General features: G+C 43.9%; 1 protein-coding gene across 1 annotated transcript in view; it reads left to right on the forward strand.

Moving 5' to 3' along the window:
• The window catches only part of CANX (calnexin), a gene marked incomplete in the record, with an annotated part of 1,221,069 nt that overhangs the window by 809,790 nt on the left and 398,651 nt on the right, over positions 1-12,628 (forward strand). The window contains 1 exon segment of the mRNA XM_044069455.1: positions 6,529-6,744. Within this exon segment, the coding sequence (XP_043925390.1) occupies positions 6,529-6,744 (216 nt within the window).

The raw sequence follows: 12,628 nt of genomic DNA on the forward strand, positions 1-12,628 counted from the left end.
AAGGTACTCATAAAAGCCAGGCAAGAAAAGCCAAAGATGATCCTGATTGCCCCAGACTGGCCACGCCAACACTGGTACCCAATCTTAAAGAACTTAGCACAAGGTCCACCCTGGATTTTGCCTCATATCCCACTGCTTCTGACTCAACACAACAATCCGATACTTCACAGCCAGCTAAAAACTTTAAACCTGGCTGCATGGCAGATTCCTTAGTCAAGCAAGCAATGCCTCTCTCCAAAGCTGTTATGGATGTCATTCTGGAGGCCAGAAGGCCTAGCACCAGGAAAGCTTATTCGGATAAATGGAAGAGATTCTGTGCCTGGAACCAGACTCACAGCCTGGACCCTCTTGTCCCAAATATTCCTCAGATACTACAATATTTAACGGAGATGCTGGACAAAGGCCTCTCCTTTTCATCCATCAAAATCCATGCCTCTGCCATCTCTGCTCATTACAACACGGACCCACCTGTTTTTTCTAATCCTTTGATAAAGCAGTACCTCAGAGGGGCTAAAAACATAAGACCTCCCCGTAGAGCACCAACTCCAACTTGGGATCTCAACTTCGTGTTGGAAAAATTAACTTTACCTCCTTTTGAGCCAGCAAACTCAGCAGATTTAAAATATGTCTCTTGGAAAACCACTCTGCTCCTGGCAATAACCTCAGCACGAAGAGTTTCAGAATTACAGGCACTAATGGCAGTGGAACCTTTCATCATTTTCCACCAAGACAGGGTACCTTTAAGAACAAACCCTACTTTTATGCCAAAGGTGGTATCAGGTGTGGCTCTAAACCAAACTATTCACTTGCCAACTTTTTATCCAAACCCACAGAATAAAGGGGAGAGACTTCTGCATTCTTTGGACATACACAGGCAGTTACGCTTCTACTTGGACAAAACAAAAGCTTTCAGAAAAACTGAGGAATTGTTTGTAGCATGTGCTGCAGGAGCACAGGGAAAAGCCATTTCAAAACAGACCATTTCAAAATGGATAGGACACTGTATACGTTTCTGCTATACACACCATGGGAAAACTGCAACTAACATCATTCGGTCTCATTCCACCAGGGCAACAGCCACTTCAACTGCCTACATCAGAGGAGTACCTACCAAGGACATTTTGGAATCAGCAACTTGGAGTTCTATACATACCTTCACCAAGCATTACCACCTGCCTCTTTATTCTAAATCCAGAGCTGGCTTTGCCATTGCAGTGCTGCAGGGCCTTATAGCCACCCCTAATGCCTTATAGAACCAGCCACCCTGCCTCAGTTTTGGAATTCTACCCAAGTGTAATGACTGCAGCAGTGTAACACTATGAACACAGTACAGTTTTGTACCTACCGTAAATGAAGATGTTTGAGTGTATACACTGCTGCAGTCCAGGTTACCCTCCCTCCTTCCTCTCTTTCTTGCTGGTACGTACCTAAGTCTTCTACCCTTTACTACCTGTGGGGAGTATTTTGGTAACTGAAAGTTTTAGATTGCTTTTCATTTGTATGTTTTATTAGCAATTTGCATTGCCTACCTTTTTGGGGGCACCTGACATCTGAGGCAAGAAAAACTGAAGAGAATGGCATCTGCTGCATCTTATATACCCCTGTCGCACTGACGTCCGGGAAGAAGCGACAGCAACCGACGCCAGACCAAGACTTTGGAACTCAGGCCGACTGAGGGACCGCCTGACGGCAGGATAACCCAAGTGTAATGACTGCAGCAGTGTATACACTCGAACATCTACATTTATGGTAGGTACAAAACTGTACTTTTCCTACAAAACGGATAGCTGTTGTACAAGTCCCCAAGCAGAAGTAGTAACTGCAGACTTAATAGATGAGACTATGATTGACTGATATAGTTTGCATGAGGTGTAAATCTGCTTTAAGTGTACAAAGAGAGTAAACATGGTCAGGCAAGTTTTAGATGCTGAAGGAGTTCAAAGCATTGTTCATCGGTATGAAAAGAAAAGCATCGCTGTTCATGGAGGTAGCTTGCATTTTTTAATTAAATGCATTTTATAGAGTAGTCTAGTAACCAACAGAATTGAGGAACGAGAATGTTTAAAACTGAAAACCGCCTGTAATATTATAGGGGGAAAACTTCCATCTTAAATTGCAACAGAGCTCTTATTGGCACTATTAGAATACCCACTGTAAAATTTGAAACCAATTTCTTTGATGTTCATCGTGCATACAGCTGCAGTCATAACAGATGGGTTCTCCTGCCGTCAGGCGGGTCCTCGGTCGGCCGAATTCCAAAGTCTAGGTCTGGCGTCTGTTGTCGTCGCCTCTTCCCTGACGTCAGTGCGACAGGGGTATAAAAGAACCAGCTGACGCCATTTTCTTCAGTCTTTCTTGCCGCATGGTGCCCGAAGCAGAAGCAGTTCACAAGTGCCGGTCTGCCAGCTCCTGAAATTACGAAAATTTTGCAACCGAAGTCTTCTTGAAAGCTAAGTACCCCGTTGGGGAAACTTTTCTTGCGTCAGACCGATGTCAGACAAAGTTAATAATTGTATTTCATGTGGGAAGCAAATACCGCATAAGGATTTTCATTCCCTCTGTATTCCTTGCTTAGGCCCAGACCACGACGTCTCGGTCTGTCGTTTTTGTGCTACATTCAATAAACGCACCATTAAATGTCGGGCGGAGTTCGCCCAGCAGTATTTTGGCAAAAAAATTAACTATATTATGTCGTCGGATACTCCGACTCCAGTTTTGTCTAAAAAACGCAAAGATAAGGACCGACACATGAGGTCCGCGGCCCCTACCGACACCACGCCAAAGCCGACTACAGGTGGTCCGGTTCTCAGCGAGGCGCCTACGCAGCCCCTGACTACCAACGACACTTCTTTGGCGGTGTCTTCTGTGCCCGAGGTCGCTGGCTCCTCGGCCCACACCCCGACTACAGATACCGAAGCCACTCTTGGTGGTGAATCTCAAAATGTAGACAGGTCTGCCTCCTCTCAAGGTGTCTTCAGACCTTCCTCTTCTTTTTTCATCAAGGCTTTCACTAAGTCTAAAGCAGCCATGCATTCTAAGAGACAAGCTACACAGGGCCTTTCTCCAGGCCCCATGCCTAAAAAACAGATGCTCAAAATGGCTGAGGATTTAATTACTCTTATCAGGGGTTCTCAACCCCCCCAGACAAAAGGCCCAGAGTGGAGGAAGAATCCCCCTCCTCTGACCAGGCCTCCATTACATCAGAGCACTCTGATGAACAGGAACATTCTTACTCCCCTTTTGAAGATTCTGATGCAGAGGAGTCCATTCCCCCCCCCCCCCCCCAGAGGATTACTCATTTGGGGAAACCTTGCATGGAAGATTCCTTAACATCACAACAGACCCTACTCTCCAAGGAGGTGCAGGATGTCATTTTGGAGGCCAGAAGGCCGTCTACTAGAAAAGCCTACGCCGCAAAATGGAAGCGGTTTTGTGCCTGGAATGAGAAAAAGGGCCAGAATCCTGGAAAACTGAATTTACCTCAGATATTACAGTATCTTGCTGAGCTGCTAAGCAGTGGACTTTCATTCTCCTCCATCAAAATCCATGCCTCAGCCATTTCTGCAGAATACAACACTGATCCACCTTTATTCTCTCACCCCCTCTTAAGACAGTTCCTCAGAGGGGCTAAGAATATAAAACCCCCAAGGAAACAACCAATACCTGCTTGGGACCTCAATTTCATACTAGAAAAGCTGACCTTGCCTCCTTTTGAGCCAGCTGCCTCAACAGATTTGCAATATTTGTCATGGAAAACAGCTTTCCTTCTGGCTATTACTTCAGCTCGTAGGGTTTCGAACTACAAGCCCTCATGGCTGTGCAGCTTTTATCATCTTCCATCAGGACAGAGTTTCCTTACGAACCAACCCGTCCTTTATGCCAAAAGTGGTATCCAGGGTAGCTTTGAATCAGGCTATACACTTACCTACCTTTTATCCTAATCCTCAAAACAAAGGGGAGAGATTATTACATTCCTTGGACATCCACAGACAACTGCGTTATTATTTGGACAGAACAAAGCCTTTCAGAAAATCAGAACAGCTCTTTGTGTCCTATGCTATAGGAGCTCAAGGGAAGCCTATTTCCAAACAGACAATCTCAAAATGGATAGCCCACTGCATACGCTTTTGTTACTCTTTTCATGGCAAAACTGTATCTGCAGGCATCAGATCCCACTCCACAAGGGCCACATCTACCTCTGCAGCTTTCCTCAGAGGAGTTCCTACCAAAGATATTTCGGAAGCAGCCACTTGGAGTTCTGTGCATACCTTCTCCAAGCACTACCACCTACCATTATACTCCAAAACTAGAGCTGGCTTTGCCACTGCAGTCTTGCAGGGCATTCTGGCTCCTCCTAGTTCCAACTAATGCCTACCACCCCTTTCTTAGCTTTGGGATTCTACCCATCTGTTATGACTGCAGCTGTATGCACGATGAACATAGTACAGTTTTGTACCTACCATAAATGTAGATGTTCGAGTGCTAATACAGCTGCAGTCCAGGTTTCCCTCCCTCCTTCCCCTCTTGGGACAGGCCTATTGGCTAACACCTCCTCATACAACCTGATTGGGGTATTCTTTTATGGTGTATTTGCTTGCAACTAATGTATTTTGATTATATGACATTGCTTTATTACACAAATTTATGTATTGCCTTCCTTCTGGGGGCACCTGACATCTGGGGCAAGAAAAACTGAAGAAAATGGCGTTGGCTGGTTCTTTTATACCCCTGTCGCACTGACGTCAGGGAAGAGGCAACGACAACCGACACCGGACCTAGACTTTGGAATTCGGCCGACCGAGGACCCACCTGACGGCAGGAGAACCCATCTGTTATGACTGCAGCTGTATTAGCACTCGAACATCTACATTTATGGTAGGTACAAAACTGTACTTTGTGGAAGGTGGATTTACACCTCTCATGTACCAAAGTCCTGAAAAACAAAATGATCTCTACCCCCCCCCCCCCACACACACACGCATGTCTTTGCTGTAGAAGGATGGCTCCATTGATGGTTGATGTTGGTGAAATATATGTGAAAGTTCTACTGTTGGATTAGGTATGCTCAGAACTGTGTATCTTGTTGTACAGTCACAGTAAGTCGCAACATTTGGGGTTGTGCTTAATAAGGATTGCATTATTTTGGGAGGAGAAAAAATAGTGGATAGAATTCTGTCTTTAGAAGTTCCACCTTTTATAAACAATATCAAAAAAGATAGCTGGTGCTGTGCAGCTAAAGCTAGATGATAGATTTTTGTAAATTGTTTTCCACCAGTTTTATAATAGTGATGAATAGTGTGTCATAACTAATGTACCTTATCCGTCTTAAATAAATTAGAGCCTGGGAAAACTATACATTTCTGTCAGAGAAGACAGAACAGGTACAGAATTTTCACCAGAAATCTTAGGAAATGCTGACTAAATTTTGGTAACCGTAAGCCTCATTAAATGTCCCTAAAAGATAATGTCAGTAAATGTTTTAATGTTCGTATGAAATGCGTTAATATTGTGGGATTTTAAAATAGAGGTTGTTATCCATTGCATACCATATACGAGGTAAATAGCAAAAAGCAAAAGCATCTCAACAAAGCCTTGGCAGCATCCTAGTGAGTCAGATTTACTAGCTTCATGCAGTTTTCAAGAGAAAATGTAGAATTATCCCAAATGTAGGATTCCCAGCACTGTACAGGTCAGCCATTTTATATATTAAGTGCATCAAATACATCATCCTCAGCTAAATGGATGTGTAGTGTCTGAAGAATGAATATGCATTGTAGCGCAAATGTATGTGAAGTGCAACGTGTCAACCAAGATCCTGTTAAGACCTTTAAATAATGAAGCAAAATAAAATCTGTGAATTGTCATGCATTGATTTTAAGTTTCATTGCAGAGTGTACGTGTGCCTTAGTGCAAAGGGCTTGGCAGCAGCATGATTAATCGAAAAATCTTTAGTAATAATGAGAATATGCCTGTAGTGTCCCTGCATTCCGTGTTGCTGTGAAACTAATGCCAAACTTTGACTCTCTTAATACAAAACCCAAATATTCTTTATATTACAGTGACTGTGTACCTCAGAGATGTACAGATATGGCAAGTATGTTAAGCTCAGTTGTTACTTCCAGCTGTATTGTATGATTGCATTGTTGATCCCTTCCAAGTTCTATGGAGGATGGCAGGCCTGTAAAGCACTGTAGGGAAGCTGAAAGGAGAGAGTATCCCACGTAATTGTATTTACCAGCACTTAGTTTTATTTTTGGTCTTCTGGCTGAATAATTGTAGTGTGATATTGTGAGCACAATATCTAGTGGCTTTTTATGGCTGCTGTTCATACATCCGCCACTCAAAACTTTGCTGTGGCTGTGTTAATATTCAACCAGTAAGACTAAAATGCAAGTTTGATTTTATTTTTTCCTTAAAAGTGTATAGTTTCATTAAGTAATTGTTTCATTCTCATTGCAGAATGACATCTGAAACAGTTGTTTTGTGTACAAATCTGTCTTTCAGCTAACAAATCCTTTATATTTGTAGGGTATCTGGAAGCCCAGGAAGATTCAAAACCCACACTTTTTTGAAGATCAGCATCCCTTCCGTATGATCCCTTTCTTTGCTGTAGGGCTGGAGTTGTGGTCTATGACTTCGGACATACTTTTTGATAATTTTATTATCTGCTCAGACAGATCAGTGGCAGAAAAATGGGCCGAAGATGGCTGGGGATTGAAGAGAGCAGCAGATGGTGCTTCTGAGGTAGGAATTAATTTACCTTTCAATCTGTGGCTATAGGTTTTTCCTCCTGTGGATATGAAGTTTTGTCATACTGCAGCAGAAATTAAAAAAAAAGATGCTTATTGTAAGTTTAAATCCGTTCATGTCAAAAGACCAGCTGAGCAAAATTCTTTTCTGAAGGAAAGTAACATGCTTTCTTGCTGTTATTGTAAGTTACTTTTTAATGTGGCTCACAGAAAATGTGTTCTTTTTGCCATAGTTATATGGTGCTTTGTATGTTGTGTTATATGCAAAATTAAAAAAACAAAAAACAAACTTACAATGAAAGTTGTCTGTGAATGTGTAATTGCATGACTTACTAAGAAGTTCATGTGAAACATGTTAAAGTCATTTAGTACTGAATGGAAAAACAGGAACGTAAAGTTATGGCTTCCATGTATATCTCCTTGCTGTGCAGACGGTAGTGTGTAATGTATTGCACTTTTATGGTCCACTGCCTTGCAGTAAAAACAAGTGCAACAACCCTATCAGAAATCCATGTAAAGGTTGCAAAAAAAGGTTCTGCACAAAACTTTCTGCACACCAGAGCCAAACCACTGAATTACTGTGAACATGCATAATAAGAACATGTGTAAAAGGTTCAACAGTCTTTATTTACCAAAATAAAGTAATTTAGCTGTTAGTAAAAGGCCAATTCTATCTTTAAACTGTTTGCCGAATGTGATGATGCAACATGCCAATTACATAAGTGTAGCCCCCCCCAACCATTTCATAGTTTGGATTTCTGTCTTGGCTATCATTAGTGAGTTCTTCCATTCACATGTCTGAGGAGCAAAGTAATTGCCTATGTACTGTGAAACTTGGCAGCCATGACTCGCACAAATCTTGGTTCTCCTTTCTCACAGAAGAGCATGTTTATTTCTGTAATGAGTACAAGAGGTTCTGCCTACTTTGTCAGAGGCAAGAAAAGTTGCTAGCCCGCTGCAGAAAGATTACTGTGGTTAAGAGCGGTTTGTTGTTTGCCTGAAGAAAGGTGTGGAAAGTCCTCCAGGCGCCTATTTAGCACCTTTTCACAACTAGCACTAGACCCCACCTGTACTGTACAGAAGGACAAGGCTCTCTATTCGACCTTACCAGCTATTCAGTAAAACAGTTCACTGTACCTATCCAGGCATGTCCAAAGGGCAGTTTCAGGTGTACTCTCCAGTCCAACTGGTGAATCTGGGCATTTTGAGGCAATGTTATAACTGCCTCATGTACACAGACAACCCTCTCCTCCTACCACCAAACACTAATACATGAGAGAGATGCAGTTATACAGCCAAGCTGGAGGCTAAGCTCTCTCAACCCAAGACTGGATCAGACAGTCAAGAGGAGAAGGGAAATATTTGCATCACACCACCAGTCTCACATAGACCCATTAAACCAGCACCGGCAAAAAACACATACATACACAAAAACATACTCAGATGCTCTAAATAAAAATCTGCAAAAGCAACAGAGACCTCCAAAGCAGAGATCCAAGCAACCTCCACCCCCCCCCCCCCAACACAAACCATGAAACACATACTTCACAAAACCATTTGGCCACGCAATCACAGCCCTTAAGGCAAAATAACATGCCCAACATACTAGTAATAGGTGACGCTATAGTCAGGCTCACTGACGTCCCACTCACTAGGCTGAATAAGGAGAAGGTTACTGTTAGCTGCCTGTCTGGTGCCAGGATCCGTCACTCCAGAAGAAGTACAAATACAACTGTCATTGTCCGTGGTGGTGTGAATGACCTGAGCCGTACCTCCCTGGACCACATGAAAAGAGACCTGGAAGAGCTCTCTGATCACGTAGCCCAGGCCGGTATGACCCTGAGTAGCATCCTGCCCTCACTAAGAATGATACCACGGTATAAAGAAAAAAAATATCAATTTCAACAATTGGATAAGTTTCTGGTGTCATTCAAAGGGGATCCAGTGTCTGTCCGCCTGGGATGACATGCTCGACAAGCCATGCTGCTTCGCTAGAGACGGCTTGCACCTCTCACCCTTAGGCTTTTGAATACTGGCCAAGGCTCTTGCCACCCCCATAGTGCCTTTTTTAGGCAAGGCTCAAAAGACAAACCAACTGCGGTAAGTAGCACAAGTAACAAAAAACTGAGGATAATGCTACTCAGTGCCAGAAGTCTAAACCTCAAAATGCACACACTCAAGGCACTCCTCAGTATGGAGAAAATTGATATATGTGCAGTAACAGAAACCTGGTTTAAGGCTCCAGAGAGCAACCCAGCACTACCAGGCTATAACTCATACCATACATTTCGGCCACAGAACCCGGACCGAAATACAAAAGGCGGGGGCGTATCCATATTCATCAAGGATACCCACACCTCCAGGTAAGTGTCACAGCACGATGCTTCAGAGATCATCCACGTGCAACTAACAACAGTCAAAACTGCACTTCAAATTGTAGCTTGCTACAGATCACCCACCATGTCCTAGGACCCCCATTCCGCATTTCTGGAAACACTGGGAAACATAAAGGTCCTACCAAACACCCTAATATTGGGTGATTTCAGTTACCCAAACATTAACTGGGAGAACTACTCAAGTACTAACTCCCTTGGCCAACGTTTCCTAGACTTTATAAACTCAAACGCCCTGGATCAACTGGTCAACACCCCCACCAGAGGTGACAACATATTGGACCTGGTCATCACCAACATAGGCGACTGGTGTTCCACACCGGAGGTCAACCTCTCGCTGGTTAGATCTGACCGTAAACAAATCACTTTGGATATCCACATTCCGCCCCCACCCCCGGACAAGGAAACCACCGTGAAAAACTTTTCAAACGCAAACGTCACGTTACTTAAGCCCAAGCTGGAAAGTTTCAAAGCCCTCATGCTAAAGGATAACGCTGTCCAGGCTGCAAAATCCTTTACTAATGCAGTCTACGGTCACCTACAAGAATGTATGGATTGTGCTATCCCAAGCAAAACCAAGACTCACTCCTTCAAGAAAAGGAAACCAGTCTGGTGGACCCCTGCCATAAACAAGCTATACAATAGAAGGAGGAAACTAGTACAGAAGAGTAAAATTCCAAGAAGGGAAGGCATCCCTGATCAGTATCAGCAAGAAAGTACGATCTCTCATAAAATCATCCAAGGCGAACTTCGAAAGAAAAGTTGCCAAGAACTCCAAAGATAAACACAAGGCATTCTTTAGCTGTGTTTAGAATCTAAGTGGCAGTGCTCAGATCTGCTTGGTGTTAGTGCAGAATGGCACAAAATACACTGAACCGACCGATATCGCCAACATCCTGGCAAACTTCACCCCCAAAAGGGCCCATAACCATACCAGAAAAATGTAAAGCCCTTGAAATCACAAACACTCTGTTTAAAACAGCCCTCTCCAAAGCCAAAAACGCAGCATCACTAGGACCGGGCGGTGTCCCAGGCTGCGTTCTACACTAGCTCAAAGACCAACCCCTCACCTAAACACACTGTTCAAATTTACCCTCTTCACAGGCTACGTACCCATAGAGTGGCGCACAGCAACAGTTATTCCGCTCCACAAACAGACCCCGGGAACTATCGTCCTATAAGCCTGACTAGCTTGGTCTGCAAGGCTATGGAGCGCATCATCATGGAACTCATTAACAGAGACATTGGGAACCTTCAAACATTGGACACTACCCAGTTTGGCTTTAAGGGCAGATCATGCCTCCTAAACCTGGTGGACGACTTTGCGACAGTTACCAAGGCTTATAGACAAGGGAAAGGTGGTACACACAGCCTACCTAGACTTCGCAAAGGTCTTCGACACCATTCCCCATTCTGGTATTATAGACAAGCTCACCAGCCTGAACATAAACCCCTACATCACAAGATGGGTTGCCAACTCTCTTACAGACAGAACCCACATGGTGAGAGTTGCGGGAGCTAGGTCCGATTCTAAACCGGTTACAAGTGGCGTTCCCCAGTGCTCAGTCATAGGACCCCTCCTGTTCGGCATATACTTCTCAGAGGTACAGGCAAGCACAGGAGGACTATGACTGACCAAGTTCGCAGACAGCTGCAAAATAGGGGACTATAATTCACTCTCCAGCTGACACAGACATCCTCTAAAAGGTTCTCACTGAGATGGATACCTGGTGTCAAAATCATGGCCTCAAGCTAAATGCCAAAAAGTGCATAGTCATCCCTTTTGGAAAAAACAAAGTGCCCACAAACAACCACATGGGTGATAGTCCCCTAAATGCAGAAGACGTAATAAGGGATCTGGGGACCCAAGTAGATAATCTCTTCTTTGATAATCACATTGCCAAAGTGGTTAGAAAATCCTTCTATGTGGCCCACGTAATCACAAAAGGGTTCGCATCCAGATCAAAAGAGGTCATTGTGACCCTCTACTCATCAGACCCATCATAAAGTACAACGCCCCATTTGGGATGTACCTTACAAGACACCTGCAACAGCTGGAAAGACCACAGAAGTACCTCACGAAGAGGATCACTGGCCTCAAACAGATGCCCTGTGCAGCTCGACTGAAGAAACTCCAGCTGTACTCTGTTGCCTACTCAGAGGTGATCTCTGCCTGGCATACAAGGCCATGTCCAACCCAGAATTGATGGACATGCTCCACCTAAAGAAAACCGTATCCCCTCTACCACATGCTCTAGGGATCTAAATCTCAGCACAACAATAAATAGGACGTGCTGGAGGGATAGATTCCTGTCTCAGAGACTTCTCATGCTTTGTAACAAGACTCCAATCTACATTAGGCAGAGCTCCTCGCTAACAGTCTTCAAGAGAAACCTTGACGAATGGATGGGAAACAAAGTTTACCCCGGGGATCAGTGGCTGTGCTGGACAGAGGCACAGGGAACTAATCTAAGGGGGTGGCGAAAGCCAACACATTGTGGCTAGGCTTATAAATGCCTTCGGGCAGATAGCCTCGTACCTACCTATGAACCTATGACAAGCTCTCGGACATCTAATTCAGGCATGAAAATCTCTTTGGTAAGTCTTATGTTCATCTGGCTCCTTGGCCATCCCTGACTACTAGTGAGGGTTCAAGCCAAAACGGTCTTCAGCCTCAGTTGAGGATCTTTGAGTCTGAAGAGGTGAGCTTTCAGCTTCCTGTTTGAGCAGGACTGCATCCTGAGGTTTCTTGCAGTATCCTTGGCATCCAGTTTGATCTCTAGGACCAGTCTCTTGCACCAGTTAGTTGTGGAACAGGCTACTGGGACTAAAGACTTTTCTGTTTGTTGTATGGAATGTTGAATTGCTAGTGTGGAAGCACACCAATGATGAGTTTGGCTTGATGTCCACTGTACCCTGATGTAGGTCTTTCCCCTTACTGTGTTGTCTTTTGTCAGTAGTTCCAGGGTTTGCTTTGACATCTCTGGAGAAAAGACAGTTGAGATTGCTGTAGACAGTTGAGACTCCTGAAGACAGCTGAGACTGAGAAGTTGTGTAGTTTGTCAAGTACTGAGCAGTCAGAAAAGAAGAGAGAACTCGCTAAGAAAACTAAAACGTAATGCAGCACCATTGTCTTTGTATGCTTTATTTATGTACGAACGTCGACCTGATTGAATCTGGGAAGACACAGTTCCATCTTTGGGCTCAGTACAGGAGCAGATTCACAAGGAGACAACGGAACCAGTGGCAGTGACTAAGGTCGGCCATTGGATTTTCTATTTGAATAGTCCCTGAACTTTGGAATTCAGTGACTTCTGCCCTTTTTTGGTTAGTTTTTTCGCAGTGGAATTTTTACAACTTGGGTTGCTGATGGTATTATCTTATGGTGACTGAGTGGCGACTTCCAATTGCGTTCCTTTGGATTATTTACAGGTACTGTCAGACGCTAATCATTTTTGGTTTCTTCGGTAATCGAACCTTTCTATG

The sequence above is a fragment of the Protopterus annectens genome, chromosome 4.part0 (assembly GCF_019279795.1).
Source record: "Protopterus annectens isolate FY-2018-M chromosome 4.part0, PAN1.0, whole genome shotgun sequence".
NCBI classification, from domain to species: Eukaryota; Metazoa; Chordata; order Ceratodontiformes; family Protopteridae; genus Protopterus; species Protopterus annectens.